This window comes from Liolophura sinensis, chromosome 7 (assembly GCF_032854445.1).
Source record: "Liolophura sinensis isolate JHLJ2023 chromosome 7, CUHK_Ljap_v2, whole genome shotgun sequence".
Taxonomy (NCBI): Eukaryota; Metazoa; Mollusca; class Polyplacophora; order Chitonida; family Chitonidae; genus Liolophura; species Liolophura sinensis.
The window spans coordinates 60,117,051-60,139,230 of record NC_088301.1 but is presented as its reverse complement, the minus strand read 5'-3'; the positions used below and the strand labels follow the sequence as shown (position 1 = coordinate 60,139,230).

General features: G+C 41.0%; 2 protein-coding genes across 2 annotated transcripts in view; one reads left to right on the top strand and one right to left on the bottom strand.

Moving 5' to 3' along the window:
* Positions 1-1,691: 1,691 nt before the first annotated feature.
* Positions 1,692-22,180, bottom strand: part of LOC135470079 (uncharacterized) — a 38,726-nt gene continuing 18,237 nt past the window's right edge. Inside the window, exons 11-23 of the mRNA XM_064748821.1 lie at positions 22,053-22,165; positions 19,574-19,735; positions 18,411-18,623; positions 18,054-18,184; positions 17,670-17,830; positions 8,412-8,555; positions 8,067-8,241; positions 6,837-6,954; positions 6,318-6,505; positions 5,790-5,942; positions 5,047-5,262; positions 3,392-3,996; positions 1,692-2,910 (exon numbers count right to left, since the gene is read on the bottom strand). Coding sequence (XP_064604891.1) covers positions 2,703-2,910; positions 3,392-3,996; positions 5,047-5,262; positions 5,790-5,942; positions 6,318-6,505; positions 6,837-6,954; positions 8,067-8,241; positions 8,412-8,555; positions 17,670-17,830; positions 18,054-18,184; positions 18,411-18,623; positions 19,574-19,735; positions 22,053-22,165 — 2,587 coding nt within the window. The 3' untranslated portion in view covers positions 1,692-2,702. The remainder of the gene's footprint in view (positions 2,911-3,391; positions 3,997-5,046; positions 5,263-5,789; positions 5,943-6,317; positions 6,506-6,836; positions 6,955-8,066; positions 8,242-8,411; positions 8,556-17,669; positions 17,831-18,053; positions 18,185-18,410; positions 18,624-19,573; positions 19,736-22,052; positions 22,166-22,180) is intronic.
* Positions 13,956-16,891, top strand: LOC135469705 (uncharacterized; the record flags this gene model as incomplete). The annotated part of the gene is given in 4 exon segments (XM_064748266.1): positions 13,956-14,036; positions 15,460-15,608; positions 16,083-16,538; positions 16,540-16,891. Coding segments are annotated over 4 exon segments (1,038 nt in total), but the record flags the coding sequence as incomplete, so codon positions are not given.

The window sequence follows — 22,180 nt, the reverse complement described above, 5'->3', positions numbered from 1 at the left end:
AGACAAGTTGCGGCAAAACAGCAAAAGCGACCCACGTCACAAACGATCGACGTCATAATTAGTGATACGATCGGGAACACTCGAAGATATTCGTGCGTCGGAACGTCAAGTTACCCTTACTCGAAACTTCACCGGTTTGCCGTCAAACTACTTTTGAGGCCACGAAAATCCTCGAAGAGTTCCACGAGGATAAAGCTGTCTTATCTGGCACGTCAAACTTTTTAGTTTCTTGGCTTTGAAACCCAAAGCAGTCACTCACTCACTCTAATAAAAACTAGGTTCACTTGAGTCCCAGTACACGTCTATCATAATCCTCAAGATTCATCTTCATTGTTTCTACTTTCTCCGAGTTAGCCGCGTGAGAGCACGTTGGATCTTACGTTACAGGTCCATTATAGAGACAATTAATGGATTTTCCGTCATGGTAACCATATATACAAGAAGAATTTGCTATGTGGTGACAAATAACAATGATATAGTGCTTCAATGCATGTTAATTTTGTAACGTGCCGAGCTATGATCCATCAATTGGTAGCGTAAAAGACCTTGAAAAGCTCCCGCTACACCAGGCTCGTCAACATGATATAACCTCCCAGACCTATGTGAGAGCCAGAGGGCGGATGTCAGGATAACAACAACAGCGCTGAAACAGAGTGATTATAAAGCAACCGCTTTATTAGTCCGGCCAGGCCTTCCCCAAGGTTAACCTGCTTCCGCGGTCGTTCGGTCCAGGGCCGCGTCCACCTGAGATCTACAGCGTTGAAGCTGTCAGGCCAGCCCGCATAGGTATCCGCCAAGGTACCCGCTTAGGTTCACCGAACGAGCGTAGAAGCTCTGAAACCACACATACATATATATATATACATATATTACGACCCTTTGGAAGTATTTACCGGTTCCTCCTTATTTGATTATCATACTCAAGAATATTACACTTATACCGTGATAGCCAGTTTTATAGGTGGATGAAACCAGAGCCTGACTTACAGATATGTACACCGTTAAAGGAGAAGAAAAATTTTTTAAAAAAATGACACTACAGGCTGAAAAGAGCACATATTGTTCTGTTTGGTGGTGCCTGTTGCACAATTTTTCGACTTTTCCTCGCCACACACGTAAAGCCTGAAAACGGCAAAGCTGGCAGAAAACGCCGAGTCCATCGCGTCCTCCATCTTTAACACCCTGTAGCTTATGCTGTTGTCTCTTAGCCAATGAGAGTCGTTAAAACTTCCGGCTTGTTCGTGTAAACTCGGAACTTACGTCCGACATTCCAGTTTCCCGATCATCAGGCGGAAAACGAACTGTACTGTACGCTAGCTTCTGGGAAGAAGAGTTCTACCGGAAATGTACAAACTGCACTTCGGCGGTTTCCGACGACAATTCTCCTCACAACACAAAAGACTTCAGGACTAGTTCTTAGGCAAAATGGAGTCGCCCACAGCTGATTTAGACGCAGAGCTTTATTTATAATTTATCAACTTGAGGTACATATTAGAATTTTTTATGGTATGCACCTGCGAGGAAATGCACACTCTTTTCAATGGTATTTGTTTGATATTTAAGTTTTCTTCTCCTTTAACATAACGAGATATATGGATAATAACTTCTTTTTATTGTGAAGCGACGTTTCGGTATTGATACTAATACCGTTATCACGCTTGACACTTTCACCAAAGTTTATATGTCTATCTACATCAATCTCCAACCCTATCCAATCTTGGAACTTAACGGGCTGAACAACGCCAATAACCGAGGGAATTTCAATATAATAAATCAGTGTTTCTGATAAATATAAGCTGATGAGCCAATATGAGTGTGTTGTACTCCTTTGATATTAGCTTTGTGAAAACATTATTTACAGTGTTCTTTTTGGTTTATTAACAATATCAAAATATACACATAGAAAATACAGAAACCCAAAAGAGGATCAAATACTGAATACTTTTGAAGGCAAAACAATTTAAAAAGTTCTACATACTTATTTCAGCAGGTCATTACCACAAATTTGTCCCAAAATCGAGAGCTTAAGAGATCACCATTATAATCTCTAACCTTAGATCAGGGAATTGTACAATATTCAACAATATCAACTCCATGCCTCAATACATATGTAATCTTCACATCAATAAAAAGTCCTTAACAGCTGTTAAATACTATATCATATCACAGATTTGCTTTGATAATAATTTTTGTCAACACAATCACTAAATTCAGAAAACTTTAACACATCAATATTACATACATGCATTTATGCATGTCAACAAGATGGCTAACATGAAAGCAATTACACATAGTTAAAGGGATACAGAAGCGTCATTGACTGGCATTTGTGCTTAAGCCATGTAGCCTGGGCTGAATTTCAGGCGTGGCAGATCTATTCATGCAAGACCAATGCTTTGACCCAGCAAAATATCCACTGTCATCCATTTCTGTATCTCTTTTAATTCTTATAACAAACTTGTAAGTCTGCAATCTCATAAGAACCTAGAACAAACTACATCAATTATAACAACTCAAACTATGAAAGTCAGAAACACATCTGAATTAAAAAAATTGTAATAATAAACAGTCGAAGGGGACCTCTGGAAATTGGCTGATATTTATAAAAGGACTAATTTGCTACATGGATGTATATCACAATGGCTTGAACTTGCATAGGCAAAATTATTCCACTGCCCCTGCACTGAACAGTACCGTTAAATTCAGGTTGCCAGTGTCTCTAATGACTTGTTTTCTGTAACCAAAGGTGAAGCTGTTGAGCAAAAACCATCTTCTATTGGAGGGAGTGGTGTAGCTTTCCAATCCAGGGAGCCCATGGTCCTATTGTACCCATAGAGGTGTTCCATTTCTTCTTCAGATAACCTCTGTATTGGCCGCCTACTTTGAAATACATGAGTCTTATGGACTAACCTGTAACAAATCAAAATACAGGCCATGTAAATATATGTTAAGTTTTAATAGCACACAAAAACAATGTACTACCTGCAATTTAGGCTACCTGGAACTGAAAGTTATTTTTCACTGTACCTGGATGGCCTCACATTTGCTGACCTATTGTGCTAAAGAACAGTTTTCAAAGACAGAAATGTCCTGCATTAAACGCTATGCATGTTATTAGTCTTTGACAGGAGATGTTTGACCATTCAGGGTTGACCATTTATTGCCTTTCTTCCTTTTTTCCCATCCATACAGCATCACAAGTAAGCTTAAGCACGATTAAAACAACTTACACAATGCAAAAGCATGTTTGTTGTACACTCATTCATGTCCTTTGCCTAATTCAGTTCTTATCCCTTGTATCTCTTCTTTGTTTTCTTTTTACAACAAAACATAATTTTTATTATGTGTACTGAGAATGGATTGGACACTCTTACAAACAAAGATCACTCACTTGAAATCTTGACCTTTGGTTTTCTGGAACTCCTGGTGGTTGTAGTCATAGGTAGGAATGTTGTTCTCATCCCTGGTCCAGCTGAGGTTAGTATATGGACCAGGGTTATACCCTTTAGTCCACACCTGATCCGAATCAGGTATTGCCGAATGCAGGCACCGCCCAGCTTTCCTGGCCGCAGTGTCCACGGAAGGGTAGCCAACAACACCCAATGATGGAATATCGTCTAAGATCAACCCAGGCTTCCGCAAAGTCATTTTGGCTGGAGGATCTTTAAGGATCCCCTTCAATTTTTCAACACTATTACTACATTTATAGCCTCTGTCTAGCAGCTCTGTTTCTGTTAGGCAACGGAGGAAATTTTGCCGTGGATTATCAACAATTACTCTAGAACGCCAGAGCTCTAACTCTTTCAATTTAGCCTGTCGCTGCTCTTCTGCCAATTTGTCCCCACTGTAATGTATACTGAGTGGATCTGCCATGCCAAAATTTGGCAGAGGTTTGCGATACAATTCTAGATCCTGAACACGATGTTGCCATGGGAAACGACCTCTTTCCAGTGTTGGTTCCAAAATATTAGCATGCAAAATGTTTTCTTGCCATTGCTGTAGAGAAGAAAAAAATCCATGTTCATCAACATTCACAGTGAAAAGAAACAAAACAAGGTGAGATACAATCAGGTATCAATGACACCCCCACCCCACCCCTAATGCTGGGCTTTTCATAACAATACCATTTATATATACTCAAGCATATTCAGAGGGTAACACACAGAATTTTAAATGTTCCACAGGCCATAAGATACTAGTATGCACCTTCTGCATAAGTCTAACCAGATGCATAAAAAAGCACAGAAAATTTTATGAATATCGCACAGTATGTAGCATGGAAAGCCAATCAAAATCACGGCAATCATAAAATATGAAAAATTTACACATAAATCTGGTTGGTTTTTAAAGACGATCTGAGGGGCAAAAAAATGAACCTGGTCACAACCTTTTATCGAAATCAGATAATATTTGACACAATTAATACAAAGGATTGTTTTCAAACTTAAACTAAAGTTACACAAATTTTAACTTGTATATAAAATTCTATAAAAAGATCTGGCTAGTTTTCATATCTGATGTGACAATGTTATCTGTTTCATGCTTCTCAAATTAGCCTTCAAGATGTGAACAAATTACAAAAAAAAAACTGTAATACATCCAATCAGAATCAAGGAAATCATTAAATATGCAAATCTTATGCATAGATCCAAGAGTCATCTGAGCCTACACCTTCCCACAAACTTTTATAAAAATTGGACAATGTTTAGAGTAGTTATTGTATAGTAACCAATGAAAAGCCACTGAGTCATGAAATTCAATAAACATATATGTATAAAACCATTTTTTGTACCACACCTGAGGGGTCACACATATAACCTGTGAGTTTCACTTCAGGTAGTTTTCAAGATGTAAGTAATTTGGATCCACTGGGTCTATCTAATACTTGATGCATAAAGAGGAAAATGTAGGCTTAACGAAGTCTTTCCCACATTACAAGCCAGTTTAAGACGTATACTGGTAAGAGTTTTAGGTGACCCTTTGCAGCATATCGAAAGTGATTGGAGGAAACGAAAATCAAATATCACAGGGGATATGGAGACTTACATTTGTGATCTCCTCTTTACGAGCTTGGTCTGGTTTTCTTGAATGTTTGTTACATTCCATAGTGGATTTTACTCCTGGGTACACCCAGCCTTCCTCTGTCTTCCACCTGGCTCTTGACTCCTCCACCAACTGCTTCTTGAGGACAGCAATGTTCACGGGGACAACTGTCATCGAATGGTGGAACTCAGGGCAGTATGTGTACCTCTGGTCAGGTATCTGCAGCAACAGTTTGCATTGGCAGCATTAGCACCTCACCAGAGATAGGACAGCCACTACCCCCGTCACATATACACATGTATCATCAGTAACAAATACTGACAATGCTGGAAATGCGGGTACATCCATAAACGAAATCTATACATATCTGTATACTGGACATTGTAAAACACACCATTGATTTTAATGGTCCTTTGTCAATCACATTCAGCTTGCATCATTTAACTAGGACACTAAAAGACACATCAGCAGCATTATATTAGGACATAATTACTTATATGTGTATGTTATAAAATATACTTCAGTTCTAAGTGTCATCTGGTCAACTGAGGATATAAACATATTCTTGCTTTGGAGGTTTTCCATAATTCCAGTAGCCATTTCATGTAAAACATTTTCACAAAATTTGACAATAAAATTCTTTAAATGCAAATATTGCTTGTATAGGTAATTCTTTCTAGATGAAACGGTTAAGAAAACTTTAAACTTTTACTCATTAAGGCATAATGATGCATACAGCATAATACCTCTGCCAGCTGTTGACGCACTTTCTCTTTAGCAAGTTCGGTCGAATTCAAGGACTGGGTGCTATAGTTATGGGCCACAGTGACATCAGCTCTCACTGTTTCCACCAGGGATTTTGACCTTCGGTTAAAGTCACTGGATCTCTTGATCTCCTCCTGAAAATGACAACATGCAAACCATGGATTGGTTACTTCATCCACAGAGAAAAAATTTAATCACTTTAAATGTGGATATGAGCAAGGCTGAATTTATCAATTATAACACAATGTCACATTATTTAACCTACTGTTTTTTGCATATTTTCTGTGATTTTGGTTTGAAGACTTGGGGCATTTTGAGTCCATTTCCTTATATATTTGAATCCTACCCAATTGAAATACTCTGTGATACATCAATGTCAGGTTTTGTTTGCTTAACAAGGGCTGAGGCCATATGATGATCCAATATGTATATGCTATGCTTAACATGGGTGGTGACTGTATGATAATCCCGTATATTAGTCAATGTGTTAGATCCCTGAGGATACTTACAATATTTTCCCGGACAAAGTTGTGAACCTGTCCAGACAAATGTCGATCCATGATTGTGTTGACGTAATGCTGGTTGAAATTGTCAATAGGTGTCCATTCACGGCTGGTTAAGCAAGGTGCAGGGGCTGTCTTCACAGCCGTAGATGAAGGTTCCTCCACAATATCAGCATCTGGGGTGAGATGCAGATCTGGTGACACCAAACAAAGACAAAAGTCTCCATTAAGAAGAAACATAATCTGACACACAGTGCCCATGAAGCTGTAAGGATGTGCTGGAACTTGGAGGAATTTTTGAATCACCTGCTCGACGTAAGCTTCACATTAGGATGTCTATATAGGGATCAGCCACTCAAGGAACCACCAAAAGGTAACCTCATAGTTACACATTAACACCAGTTTTACCCTCGTGTATACAAAAGAAGACTTTGATAATAAATACTTAAAATAAGTATCAGACTTAAATCCTAGTATGTACTTTGAATCATTCATAGGCTTACATGCTATTGTCAGCACACACACCTTGGAAGTCCTTGGCAGTCAATGGCACACCAAATTCCCTACTCATGGAGATAACCATATCTGCTGTTGGAAAGAGATCACTTCGGATGGCATCCTTGATACGGACAACCTTTAACAGCTGGAATAACACAGATATACCCATTAATCACCAAAAAGGTTAATTCACTAGACATTACAATATTATTTTGTACGTCTACTAACAATACAGTTATATCTTAACGTCCAAGGACAAATTGATTCAGAAGGAACGGCTCCTTTACGCAAAAAAAAAAAAAAAAAAAAAAAGGATGTAAAAATGTAAAAACATTTCAGAAATGTGGTGAACATGAAGTTAACAGTGAACTGTAGTGCCCTCAATTTTCACCAAAAAGTTGTTGTCAAGTAGCTTTTCCTGCTATTGTACTATGTAATGTTATGCATTACTATCTCTCTTAATCTGTATCTGCATTAGATGTGACGTCAATGCATGATGGTCCCTGTCGTTTATGTTCAGCAGTTTATCTGACACTGATGATCAGTCGAACCAGAAACCAGACACACAATGACATCACAACATTCCAAAAGCTAGGAACCTAGGAGGATCGAAGAAATGGTGGTGTGCGCAATTAAAGCAGAGACAGTATAGATTTTTTGCTATGTATTTCTGGCTAAACACAGGCTAGAAATATTATACACATACACCAAACAACACATAAATGTAACACAATCATCACCAATGACCATGTACAAGTATTTACTTTACTTATAAATTTCAGCCTCAAAATTATACCAGAGAACAATTTCTAGTTTAAGGGATTCAAACTGAATTTCATATATGTTTCTATATGCTCTTTCAGTTTAAATAATCTTTTCTATACACACAAATGTAGTTCCAAGTAAACCTGAAATATGGAAGGTGCACAAAAATTACTGAGTGTATATTACACACATGTAACCAATCTTTGGGACATTTCGGTTGATCCCTCCCCCAACTTTGTTCAGGGGGGATATTTATTTATTTATCTGACGGGTGTTTTACTCTGTACTTATGAATATTTCACATACATGACTGTGGCCACAATGACTGCATTGGTGAGAGGCTTCTGAGTCATCGTGCTGCACTAGCATGCCAAACACTAGGCCATGGAGGCCTCGAATATCAGTCCCTGAACGACATTAAGTGGAAAAGTTTGGCACAACATGTACTTGCATAGAGCGCACCATGAGAGAAAGAAGCGTGGCCAGGTTTACCTCTTCTAATTTGACGAGTGCTTGGAAACAGGGTTTGGGGACCATATCCCTGATGTACAGAAGGGGCTGTTTGATGATGGTATGCAGGGGCTCATGAAGCTTAATACGACAAATGTCCACATCAAGTGACCCGTACAGACGCTCGGTAAAAGTGAAGTCAGAAATTATACAAACACTGTTACATCTGGAAAGACAACATACAGGAAGATATAGTTATACATATAGCTTTTTCATCGCAGTACGAAAAGGTCAAATTCAGTATAAAGTACTCCTATATTCATGGGCTATCAATTGTAATTAAGTACACAAAAATGTAGCACTATTTGGTCTGAAAATTAAAGCTACCTTTTTTTTTCTGGCTGTGGAATAGATTCCCAGACAGTAGTTATTCCTTTGTCTCTGAGGCCTTCCAGTACAAAGATGTGCTTCACCTCATCCATCACGTGAAACCCAGTCACCATATCCAGCACACGGTTATTCTGCTGCTCCCTTCAATGAAGAAGAGCACTTTATACAAAGCAATCTCAACTGCTTCACGTGTGTATACAACTGCATGAGGGAGATAGAGGAGCACAGCAGCAGTACGTGTTTACTACGACATATTCTGCAGAGCTGAGGCTACAGATTAAGCCCATGATGAGCACTGCATTCGGAGCCCTCTCAAGCACTATGATATTTCTGCTAAGACTTGATCAAGTTATCTTTAAGGACAGAGCATGTTTAAATCAAAGACACAGAGTCAACATTTTTGTGGATCATGGACTGAACATTTCTTGGACTGTTTCACCATGCAAACAAACACAATGTTGGTATAAAGGAAAAGCAATATACTGACAACTTATACCAGTTGGATAAAGTTTCAGATCACCTCTGTTACAAACACCAATTGACTTTTCCCTGTGGAGTAATTTCTCTTCTCCCGCACTTTCTTTGACGAATGCTGTGGGCTCAACATGTACACTAGCGTGGCATCCGTTTGAACAGGTATGTTGTTTGTTTTCTTGATTAATTTCTGTTAATCCACAGTTCACTGCAGTAATTAATGCATGACCTGCATGGGTGGGGGTGGGGGGGGGCATAAGATGGCGCAGCAGATAAAATGTGGAATAAGGCACGCGGTAGGAATTGGTGAAAATCATGAGATGATTTATGGAGTAAATTGGCGTTGGGCCAGTTTACCGGTGACGAATGAGTGAATTACTTGATATCCAGTGAATCTGGTCAAGAGAGTGGATGTCAGTGAATTTAATAAAATAGTCGGTGTTCAAGTTGGTCGGAAATAAATTATAGTGAAATTGTAAAAGGAGTCGGTTCAGAGAGCGGGCTGCATAGAGGGTCATTGGTACATCCCTATAGGATGCATTGCTCCACGTGGTGTCAATATAGCCTAGAGTGATAGCGGTATTGCTTGTTGACACGTCTGGCATAGTTGGAAGAGTGCTTATTTTGTGTGGTAAGTACTCAGTTGATTGCATTTGCGGGTGAATAAAATGCTTGTGGCATAGTGTTGATGTGAGAAAGTTATGTTAAATGTGCTGTATAGGTCTTATTTGGGTATGTAGGTCAGAAAATATATTTATCCAGTGTTGCAGAAAAGACAAACATTGAGGTGGAGAAATGTACTTCCACACACACAAGGAGGGGGAGAAATGTGCTTCCACACACACTGAGGGGGAGACATGTGCTTCCACACACATGCTGAGGGGAGAAATGTGCTTCCACACACACAATGAGGGGAGAAATGAGCTTCCACACACGCACTGAGGGGAGAAATGTGCTTCCACACACACACTGAGGGGAGAAATGTGCTTCCACACACACATTGAGGGGAGAAATGTGCTTCCACACACACACTGAGGGGAGAAATGTGCTTCCACACACGCACTGAGGGGAGAAATGTGCTTCCACACACACAATGAGGGGAGAAATGTGCTTCCACACACACACACTGAGGGGGAGAAATGTGCTTCCACACACGCACTGAGGGGAGAAATGTGCTTCCACACACACACTGAGGGGAGAAATGCGCTTCCACATACACACTGAGGGGAGAAATGTGCTTCCACACACACACACTGAGGGGAGAAATTTGCTTCCACACACACATGGAGGGGGAGAAATGCGCTTCCACACACACACTGAGGGGGAGACGTGCTTCTACACACACACTTAGGGGAAGAAATGCGCTTCCACACACACACAATGAGGGTGAGAAATGTGCTTCTACATAGACACACTGATGGAAGAAATTTGCTTCCACACACACAATGAGGGTGAGAAATGTGCTTTTACACACACACACACACTGAGGGGAGAAATGTGCTTCCACACAGACTCTGAAGGGAGAAATTTGCTTCTACACACACACTGATGGGAGAAATTTGCTTCCACACACACACAATGAGGGTGAGAAATGTGCTTCTACATACACACACTGAGGGGAGAAATGTGCTTCCACACACACACACTGAGGGGAGAAATTTGCTTCCACACACACATGGAGGGGGAGAAATGCGCTTCCACACACACACTGAGGGGAGAAATGTGCTTCCACACACACACTGAGGGGAGAAATGTGCTTCCACACACACATTGAGGGGGAGACATGTGCTTCCACACACACAATGAGGGGAGAAATGTGCTTCCACACACGCACTGAGGGGAGAAATGTGCTTCCACACACACACTGAGGGGAGAAATGTGCTTCCACACACACACACTGAGGGGGAGAAATGTGCTTCCACACACGCACTGAGGGGAGAAATGTGCTTCCACACACACACTGAGGGGAGAAATGCGCTTCCACACACACACTGAGGGGGAGACATGTGCTTCCACACACACACACTGAGGGGAGAAATTTGCTTCCACACACACATGGAGGGGGAGAAATGTGCTTCCACACACACATGGAGGAAGAGAAATGTGCTTCCACACACACTGAGGGGGAGACATGTGCTTCCACACACACACTGAGGGGAGAAATGTGCTTCCACACACACACTGAGGGGAAGAAATGCACTTCCACACACACTCTGAGGTGGAGAAATGTGCTTCTACACACACACATTGAGGGGAGAAATGCGATTCTACTCATGCACTGAGGGGAGAAATGTGCTTCCACACACACACTGAGGGGAAGAAATGCACTTCCACACACACATGGAGGGGGAGACATGTGCTTCCACACACACATTGAGGGGAGAAATGTGCTTCTACACACACACACTGAGGGGAGAAATGTGCTTCTACACACACACTTAGGGGAGAAATTTGCTTCCACACACACATGGAGGGTGAGAAATGTGCTTCTACACACACACACTGAGAGGAGAAATGTCCTTCCACACACACATGGAGGGTGAGAAATGTGCTTTTACACACACACTTAGGGGGAGAAATGCACTTCCACACACACATTGAGGTGGAGAAATGTGCTTCTACACACACACACTGAGGGGAGAAAAGTGCTTCCACACAGACACTGAGGGGAGAAATGCGCTTCTACACACACACTGATGGAAGAAATTTGCTTCTACACACACAATGAGGGGAGAAATTTGCTTCCACAAGCACACAATGAGGGTGAGAAATGTGCTTCTACACACACACTGAGGGGAGAAATGTGCTTCCACACACACACTGAGGGGGAGACATGTGCTTCCACACACACATTGAGGGGAGAAATGTGCTTCCACATACACACTGAGGGGAGAAATGTGCTTCTACACACACACTGAGGGGAGAAATGTGCTTCCACATACACACTGAGGGGAGAAATGTGCTTCCACACACACATTGAGGGGAGAAATGTGCTTCCACATACACACATTGAGGGGAGAAATGTGCTTCCACATACACACTTAGGGGAGAAATGTGCTTCCACACACACATTGAGGGGAGAAATGTGCTTCCACACACACACTGAGGGGGAGACATGTGCTTCTACACACACACTTAGGGGAAGAAATGCGCTTCCACACACACACACTGAGGGGAGAAATGTGCTTCCACACACGCACTGAGGGGAGAAATGTGCTTCTACACACACACTGAGGGGAGAAATGTGCTTCCACACACACATTGAGGGGAGAAATGTGCTTCCACACACGCACTGAGGGGAGAAATGCACTTCCACACACACACACACTGAGGGGGAGACATGTGCTTCTACACACACACTGAGGGGAAGAAATGCGCTTCCACACACACACTGAGGGGGAGACATGTGCTTCCACACACACACTGAGGGGAGAAATGTGCTTCCACACATGCACTGAGGGGAGAAATGCGCTTCCACACACACAATGAGGGGGAGATATGTGCTTCCACACACACACTGAGGGGAGAAATGTGCTTCCACACACGCACTGAGGGGAGAAATGAGCTTCCACACACGCACTGAGGGGAGAAATGTGCTTCCACACACACACAATGAGGGTGAGAAATGTGCTTCTACATACACACACTGAGGGGAGAAATGTGCTTCCACACAGACACTGAAGGGAGAAATGTGCTTCCACACACACATTGAGGTGAGAAATGTGCTTCTACATACACACACTGAGGGGAGAAATGTGCTTCCACACACACACACTGAGGGGAGAAATGTGCTTCCACATACACACACTGAGGGGAGAAATGTGCTTCCACATACACACACTGAGGGGAGAAATGTGCTTCCACACACACATTGAGGGGAGAAATGTGCTTCCACATACACGCACTGAGGGGAGAAATGAGCTTCCACACACGCACTGAGGGGAGAAATGTGCTTCCACACACACACAATGAGAGTGAGAAATGTGCTTCTACATACACACACTGAGGGGAGAAATGTGCTTCCACACAGACACTGAAGGGAGAAATGTGCTTCCACACACACATTGAGGTGAGAAATGTGCTTCTACATACACACACTGAGGGGAGAAATGTGCTTCCACACACACACACTGAAGGGAGAAATGTGCTTCCACATACACACACTGAGGGGAGAAATGTGCTTCCACACAGACGCTGAAGGGAGAAATGTGCTTCCACACACACACTGATGGAAGAAATTTGCTTCCACACACACACTGAGGGGAGAAATGTGCTTCCACACACGCACTGAGGGGAGAAATGAGCTTCCACACACGCACTGAGGGGAGAAATGTGCTTCCACACACGCACTGAGGGGAGAAATGTGCTTCTACATACACACACTGAAGGGAGAAATGTGCTTCCACACACACACTGATGGAAGAAATTTGCTTCCACACACACAATGAGGGTGAGAAATGTGCTTTTACACACACACACACACACTGAGGGGAGAAATGTGCTTCCACACAGACTCTGAAGGGAGAAATTTGCTTCTACACACACACTGATGGGAGAAATTTGCTTCCACACACACACAATGAGGGTGAGAAATGTGCTTCTACATACACACACTGAGGGGAGAAATGTGCTTCCACACAGACACTGAAGGGAGAAATGTGCTTCCACACAGACTCTGAAGGGAGAAATTTGCTTCTACACACACACTGATGGGAGAAATTTGCTTCTACACACACAATGAGGGGAGAAATGTGCTTTTACACACACACACATTGAGGGGAGAAATGTGCTTTTAGACACACACACAATGAGGGGAAAAATGTGCTTCCACACACACACTGATGGGAGAAATTTGCTTTCACTCATGCACTGAGGGGGAGAAATGTGCTTTTACACACACATTGAGGGGAAGGAATCTGCTTCCACACTGAGGTGGAGAAATGTGCTTCCACACACACACACAGGGGTTGGAGGAAGAGAAATGTGCTTACATTCATAAAGCGAATGAGACGATTTGTAGGGGAATCACCCAGTCACAGCCTGGCTTGAACGTCGCCACAAAACAAAACGGAGGAAATGACAGTAGAGGAGACGAAAAATGAGTTTTTCGATCTGACAGGAGAAAGGACAGAAGACATTCTGGAATTGGCAAATTGACAGAGAGGAAAACCTGACTAAACGGCCTCTTCTCTTCCATTTGGCAAAAATTAACCACAGATAAATAACTAAATAATAATGACAATTAAGTTGGGCCTGGTCATGAAAATAATATGGGAGTAGGCCTATAGTATTTAGTGGCTATAGTATTTTTGTAAATACAAAGGATTTTGTTGCAAAGGACTGTAACTATAGGCGTAGATTTTAAGGAGAGTGGGTGTAATTGCTCGCCTACTGTGACAAAGATGTACACTTATTACGGCAATGGAACACCATGTTTTGTCTACCATGTCTACCACAAAACTTGACTGCCTTTCTCTGAGTAATGACGTAGGATGGTCATTAGGGATTAATTAGGGTTTACAGGAAAGTGGGACAATGTGAATTGCCAAAAGTCATTGTAATTGCCTTCGACAGTAGAACCAAACAAGCCTAAATTATGTTACCATGCTAGATATTTGAGACTCCTATTTAGTTAATACCGATGAAAAGTCAGGTTATGAGCATGTCAAGCTAGCCCCATAGTGTCAGACATATTTTGGAATACAATTTGGGGGATTGTAATTGTCATGCACTGCTTAACCCTTCGGTTGGAAGCTATCAACTTACATGTACATTTACCAATGTATTGGAATGATTGTAACATCATATATATATTATTAACACTCAATACAATGATGACAGGTTAGCAGTGATAAATGCAATGGCTGGTTGGAAGCCTGAGGAGCTAAAACAACAGGCTCTTCGAACAGTGTATGCAGTTGTCCAGATTCTGAAGAGGTTAAGTTACACATTATCAATAAATAAGAGTACACGGACTCCAACGACCTATTTCAAGTTCTTAGGGTTTATGGTTGATTCTCACACACAGGCATACATTCTCCCTGGTAGTAAAAGGGTGACATTTGCTCAGTTGAGGAAAAGTATTCTCCCTCGTAAAGGTTAGCAGGCAGGTGAGTGTCAGTGGGACTGGCTGTTCGAGCTGCGAGACTTCAATGCTGACAATGCAGCTATTTCCCGGAGTGTCAGGAATAGTAAGGCAATTCCAGTTACAGAAGAACTGAGTTCTTAGAGATTTTTAGACAATTGGCAGGGTTGTGTCCAGTGGAGAAAGGAGTGTCATATGCAACTACAACTTTATTTGATAGTTCCAAACAACAGTTGGGTGTCACAGTTTTATGAGCGAGAATAGTGGTGTGACGTTGTATGGTTCTGGAAAAGGGAATGCCCCAAACCAAGAAAAAGACGTCTGGGCAGTGTTGGCAGGATTGTCATCATTGGGTGCTCAGGTTAAATGTCACATTTGGATATTCTCACATATAGTTTGGAGTTAGTGAAATTATGGAGCAATGAGGGTAAGAAGAATAATGGGATGAATGACCCAGTTAAGCAAATTGTTGGGATTTTGTTACAGAATAATACAGAGTTGAATGTTCCATCAAATGAAGTTGAAATCCCTCCTGTGGTTGGTGTATCAAACTGTAGGATGTCATGTGAAGTTTGGGAGCATGTTGATAGTGTTTATGGGCCACATGATCTTGATCAAAGTTTCTTGATACCAATGTGATGTCCAGGGAAGGGGTGCCGTTGAAACACTACACTCCTTATCCAACACCAATTTCTGCTGGTGTAAACATTTTTCTGATTTTCTGACTTCTAATTTGTCTAACCCAAGCAATATGTCTTCCCACCATTTGCTGTGATCTTTCCAGTGCTATGTTTGTTTGAGGGAACAAAAGGTCAGAATATGTACTTTAGTGGCACCAGTTCAGGAACCCATTCCTGTGTGGTGGCCGGTGTTGAAGCAACATCACGTTTCTTCGATGCAGCTTGGGGTCACTGGTCACTCGTCAATTTTGGAGTGTCCAACTAAGGATGGGATAAAGGGATAAAGGGATTTAAAGGCATTTCCTTTAAAGTGGGACTTCCCGAGTGAGAAGACTGGGTAGTTTAGTAGTTGTGTTCAACAATTTTTTTTTCACTCTTGCCTCATCAGTTTTGGGAAACATAAGTCAACTGGTGGTGTCTGTGTTTAAGCAACATGGTAGGGTCGACTGTGCAACAATGCCACCATAGTGGAAATCCAGCACCTTGCGTAAAGTCGTACCTGAAGTTGTCGCGTGAGGAACAAGCTAAAATGCATATTTTACCTAAACAAGCAAAGCCTTCATATCTAGGGAAGTTGAAGACTGTGTCTTCTTACATACAGAATCAGATTTGTCACTTGAGTGTAAAGGAAAAATTTATATTTCTCATAAATCAGGCTATTTTGAAACTGCAGTTTTTCGCTGGGTACTGACATAGCGATGTATCCTTAATTTTAACACAGGAGATTAAGAAAATACCAGATGGGAATGGTTTACTATTTAGCCATACCTTTGGTAAGGCGATGCGTAGGGGTAATGGGACAGTTAACAAGTTTGTCATAAGGAAATATACAGATGAGACAATTTGCCCAGTTGTTGCCCTTGATAAGTATGTCAGACTTGCCAAGTCTTGGGGACTTCACCACTGGTTTCATCTTTAGAAGTATGTCGGAAAATGGGCCTGTTTTTTATTGCCAGCCCATTACTTATTCAGTTATCCATAACAGGTTAAGAACATATTTAGCAGTTTTAGGAACTGATGAGAGTGAAACTCCCCACAGCCTATGGGTGGGATGTGCTGTGAAACACGTTGGTTGGTCTAGTAGTAAAATGGCAGAATACTATAGCAGGAGCCCTTTGTCAAAAGATGCTAAAAATGTAGGCCAGCAGCTGACGGATAACGTTGGTAAGGCAGATGAAATAGAGAAGCTGTCCAGGGATAACATTGAGAGTACTGTACTGTTACCAGCTTTTGTATAAAAGTGTGCAAAACAAAGTATTAGGAGTTGTAATAGTATATCATGTTCTGTTTAAAGCAAACGTCCCGACATTCAGGTAACTAGAGGTCAATGTTGAATATTTCCTTTTGTGAACTGTAGTGCACAAGTAATGATCATAATCTAAACATGAGGGTAACCCAAATATTAATGGGATGCCTTTTTGTTGAAGAATAAAGTTTTATCAGTGTAATTAACACAACTGGGATGTTGAAGTTTAAATTATTTATTGGCTGTGGGACTGTCTTTTTCTTTTCATGCAGATTACTAGTGATTGCATGTGCAGATGGTTTCAATTTAGGAATTATTTTGCACACGGTAGCTGATTTTAAGATTTTTTTGAATGAGTTTTGGGAGAAGTTACAGCAAGCAGTGAAAGATTTGGTTACATTGAAAGACACCGTGAGTATGAGGTGGTATTAAGAGCACCTCTTAAACCTCCCAGAACTCAATCAGGAGAAGTATGTAAAAGGCAGAAGTTGCTTAGGATTACTTCCAACCCCAAGTGACTTGTGCCTGCGGAGTAATTTCTCCCATACTTTTTTTGATGGAGGCAGAGGGTCGGTACAAATATAAACAGCTTGGAAACTGATCGTGGAAAAAAAACTTTGATGTACACCCATCCCAACCTTGAATCTCTGTCTGCTGCAGATTTCTCGCTCCTCCTAAAGCTCCCAAAATTCAATTAAGAGAAGTATGTAGAAAGTAGAAGTTGCTTAGGATTACTTCCCATTTCAGAAAATGACACCGGCAAAACTTACAGGGTTAGCTTGTATGTGGAGAGGGCAGCCTCTACAACATGCTGAGGCATATCATCCAGGTCTAAAGCTCGTGCATTGATAGCACATATCACATTCAGTAAGCACAGTAACACCTCGGTATTGGTGTAGTCAAATATGAACACCAGTCTTCCAAAAGGACACTATAAACAAAAAAAACACATAACTTCAAAATTAACCTTCCACTGCAAGAGTACAATGGACAAAACAGCATTTTAAGGTCAAAACAGTCAGATGGCCATACAGTACTGAATACAATATTTTAGTAGGATTTCAATTATACTTTAATAATATAAATTGAAAACATCCACGCACTGCTTTCTGAAGGTTAGAAAAAAACAATTATGTGGTATCACTCATACTGACCTCAACAGTTGATGGTACCGGTTTCTTGGCAGCAATATCTTCTGGAGTAGCAAGTGGGTAGGCCAATTCCACAGTCACTTTTAGCATTGTGTTGGATTCCACAAAGTTACCAGCAGGAAGGGGTTGAGCAACTAATAAGACAGAGTACAGTAAAAATGTTGGCAATGCTTATTTTTTGATAGTATCACTGTACATATTTCTCTCTTTGTTTTTTAAACAAATTTGTTTACTCATCAGCCAAGTAACTTCAAGGCAATTACGACATTTGATTTTTAACTCAGATGTTACTTCTTGAACAGGGAGTGTCAAATATTCAACCCATGTCTAGAGAGATCTGTATAAATAAGTACATCTCACCTGGCCCATCCACAGCACCTGGGATTCCTACTAATCGCCCACCTGATGTGTTTGTGAGTCCCAAGACATCTGGAGACTTGCAGGTATGTACAGGTACCTTAAGGTACAAGAACTTGTTACCTAATAATAACTCTGAGAGATCTACCTTGGCAACCCCAAAAGGGTCCCAGGGTTTATCTCTACCTTGGAAGGCATTGTGCAATGTTCGTCTGCCTGAAAAAGTCAATGTAGACAGCTTGTGAAAGTTACCCTAATTCCTCAGCCTTTTCATACATGAAAGAGCAACTTTCAGTGCAGTTTATGTGCATTTTTAATTTTATTTTGGAGACAAAGCTGCACTGCTTATTGGTAAAACTAGATTGGTAAATTATTGAGAATCCTCAATAACCGTTAGAAACAATTACCCTGTAGTGTACATGCTGATTCAACACAAAATGAGACTAAGAGTGATGTCTACTTTTGAATATTTGTCCTTCCTAAGAGCTAAAAACTCATTTTTATTTTACTGTAACTAGCAAAGACTTGCATATCAAGTTAATTATTGTGAAATGAATATTATGATCAACTATCATGACCCAGAAAAAAAAGAGAAAAGAAGGAAATATGTGTGCTTTGTATTTATGAAAAAAACATATCATATATAGAGATTAAGAAGTTAATTGTAACCGGATACTGAAGCAGGGTGATTAAAGCCTTGTAAGCCAAAGGCCCAGGCTTGGTCCCCAAAAATGGTACGTGTTGCATGTCATGTACATGTATTTTGCTTGTACATGTACGTTCGGGAGAGTTAGTCCACAAGTAAATCCAAATGCATACATATATGTATTTTTAATCAAATCACTGCATTTGATACTTCAGGTATTTTCTAGTACCATATTTAGGAAAACTTAGGAAAAGATATTATTTCAGAGAGTAACTATGCAATACTACAACACTTGATCTGGCTAGCCTACTTTGCACAAAATTTGAGTTGGGCCTCAAGTAATGCCATTTCAGATCTCAGAGCATCCAGAGCATATAGTTGGTCCTTAACGCTTCACCTGTTGGGACAGGATGGTCAAGCCACCTCTTGAAAATTCAATAAACCATTAAAGTACTCTTTGAAGATGAAATTGAAAACATAATGCAGGCAAATGAGCTCATAAAATAATGTTCACACTTACTTGTGACAGTACCCACATTATTGATCTTCTCATCTTCAAGGTCATCCCCAAAGAGTGTAGGTTTTACTTTCATAGATGACTGTTTTCTGTCTCTGTCATGCAACTCAATTTCCAGGGGTGGGCCATTGAGGAACTGACGAAACTCAGACGGTTCTAATACACCTGTTCAAAGAAAAGATGTCCTCATCTGACACATGTTAAAGTTTTAGCCTTATGCCAACACTACACACATTTACTTTCTACACACTGTGAACACAGGCTTCAGATGACTACACCACAGACCAACTACATGCATCCATATGCTTCATACAGCCATACTACATAATTGCTGTTTGCATGACTCATACATCCATACTGCAAAGTTGGTACAGAGTATCTATTGCTATTTACATGCTCCATACAGCCATATTGCAGTGTTGCTATTTACATGCTCCGCACAGTCATGCTGCTGAGTTGCTATTTACATGCTCCATACAGCCATATTGCAGTTTTGCTATTTACATCCTCCATACAGCCATATTGCAATTTTGCTATTTACATGCTCCACAGAGCCATACTGCAGTTTTGCTATTTACATGCTCCATACAAACATATGGTAGAGTTGATATTTAGATGAACAATGCAGTCATACTGCAAAGTTGCTATTTACATGCTCCATACAACCGCACGACAGAGCTGCTATACAGATGCTCCATACAACCATAATGCAGAGTTGCTTATTTACATGCTCCATACAGCCATATTGTAGAGTTCCTATTTACATGCTCCATACATCCATACCGCAGTTTTCCTATTTACATGCCCCATACACCCATACTGTAGAGTTGATATTTACATGCTCCATACATTGCAAAGTTGCTATTTACATGCTCCATGCAGGCATACTGCAGGGTTGCTATTTACATGCACCATACAGTCATACTGCATAGTTGCTTATTTACATGTGCCATACAGTCATACTGCATAGTTGCTATTTACATGTTCTATACAGTCATACTGAAGAGCTGCGAATTACATGCTCCATACAACCACACTGTAGAGGTGATATTTACATGCTCCATACAGCCATATTGTAGAGTTCCTATTTACATGCTCCATAAATCCATACCGCAGTTTTCCAATCTACATGCCCCATACACCCATACAGTAGAGTTGATATTTACGTGCTCCATACATTGCAAAGTTGCTATTTACATGCTCCATACACCCATACTGTAGAGTTGATATTTACATGCTCCATAAGCTACCCTGCAGTTGCTGTTTACATTCTCCATACAGCCGGGACTATTGGGTTGCTGCTTACATGTTCCATACGGCCATACTGCAGAGTTACTATTTACATGCTCCATACAGCTGTACTGTTGAGTTGCTGTTTACATGCTCCATATAGCTACACTGCAAAGTTGCTATTTACCTGCTCCACACGGCCATACTGCAGTTTTGCTATTTACATGCTCCATACAGCCGTAATGCACAACTGCTGTTTACATACTCCATACAGCCATACTGCCGGGTTGCTTATTTACAAACACCATACAGCCATACTGCATAGTTGCTTATTTACATGCTCCATAAAATCATGCCACAGAGCTGCTTATCACAAACTCCATACAGGCATACTGTAGAGCTGCTTATTTACAAGCTCCATACAGCCATACTGCAGAGTTACATATTTACATGCTCCACACAGCCATAATGCAGAGTTGCTCATTTACATGCTCCATACAGCTGTATGACAAAGGTGCTATTCAGATGCTCCATACAGCCATAATGCAGGGTTGCTTATTTACAAGCTCCATACAGGCATACTGTAGAGCTGCTTATTTACAAGCTCCATACAGTCATAATGCAGAGTTGCTTGTTTACATGCTCCACACAGCCATAATGCAGAGTTGCTTATTTACATGCTCCATACAGCAGAACGACAGACGTGCTATTCACATGCTCCATACAACCATAATGTAGAGTTGCTTATTTACATGCTCCATACAGCCATAATGGAGAGTTGCTTATTTACGTGCTCAATACAACCATAATGCAGAGTTGCTTATTTACATGCTCTATACAGCCATATTGCAGAGTTGCTATTTACATGCTCCATGAAGATACCCTGCAGTTGCTGTTTACATGCTCCATACAGCCGGGACTACTGAGTTGCTGTTTACATGTTCCAGACAGCCATACTGCAGGGTTACTATTTACATGCTCCATACAGCTGTACCGTTGAGTTGCTGTTTACATGCTCCATACAGCCATACTGCAGGGTTGCTATTTACATGCTCCATGAAGCTACCCTGCGGATGCTGTTTACATGTTCCATACAGCGGTACTGTTGCTAACTATACGATACATGAAGACCAGTCTGCACTTGTCACAAAGTTTTCTACATGTATCATCATAATTAATCATACTGCAGAGTTGTTATCTACATATATATGTAGCTGCTTCTTGTCAGACTGATGATATCTTTGTACAGTACCTGTTAAGCAAACACTGATGTCATCCCAATATATATTTCTGCTATGCTCTTTTCCAATACTTCGGTGCTCAGGCTGTTTGTAAAACTGATAATTGCAATACACTGGATTGCACCTAAAAACAGATAAA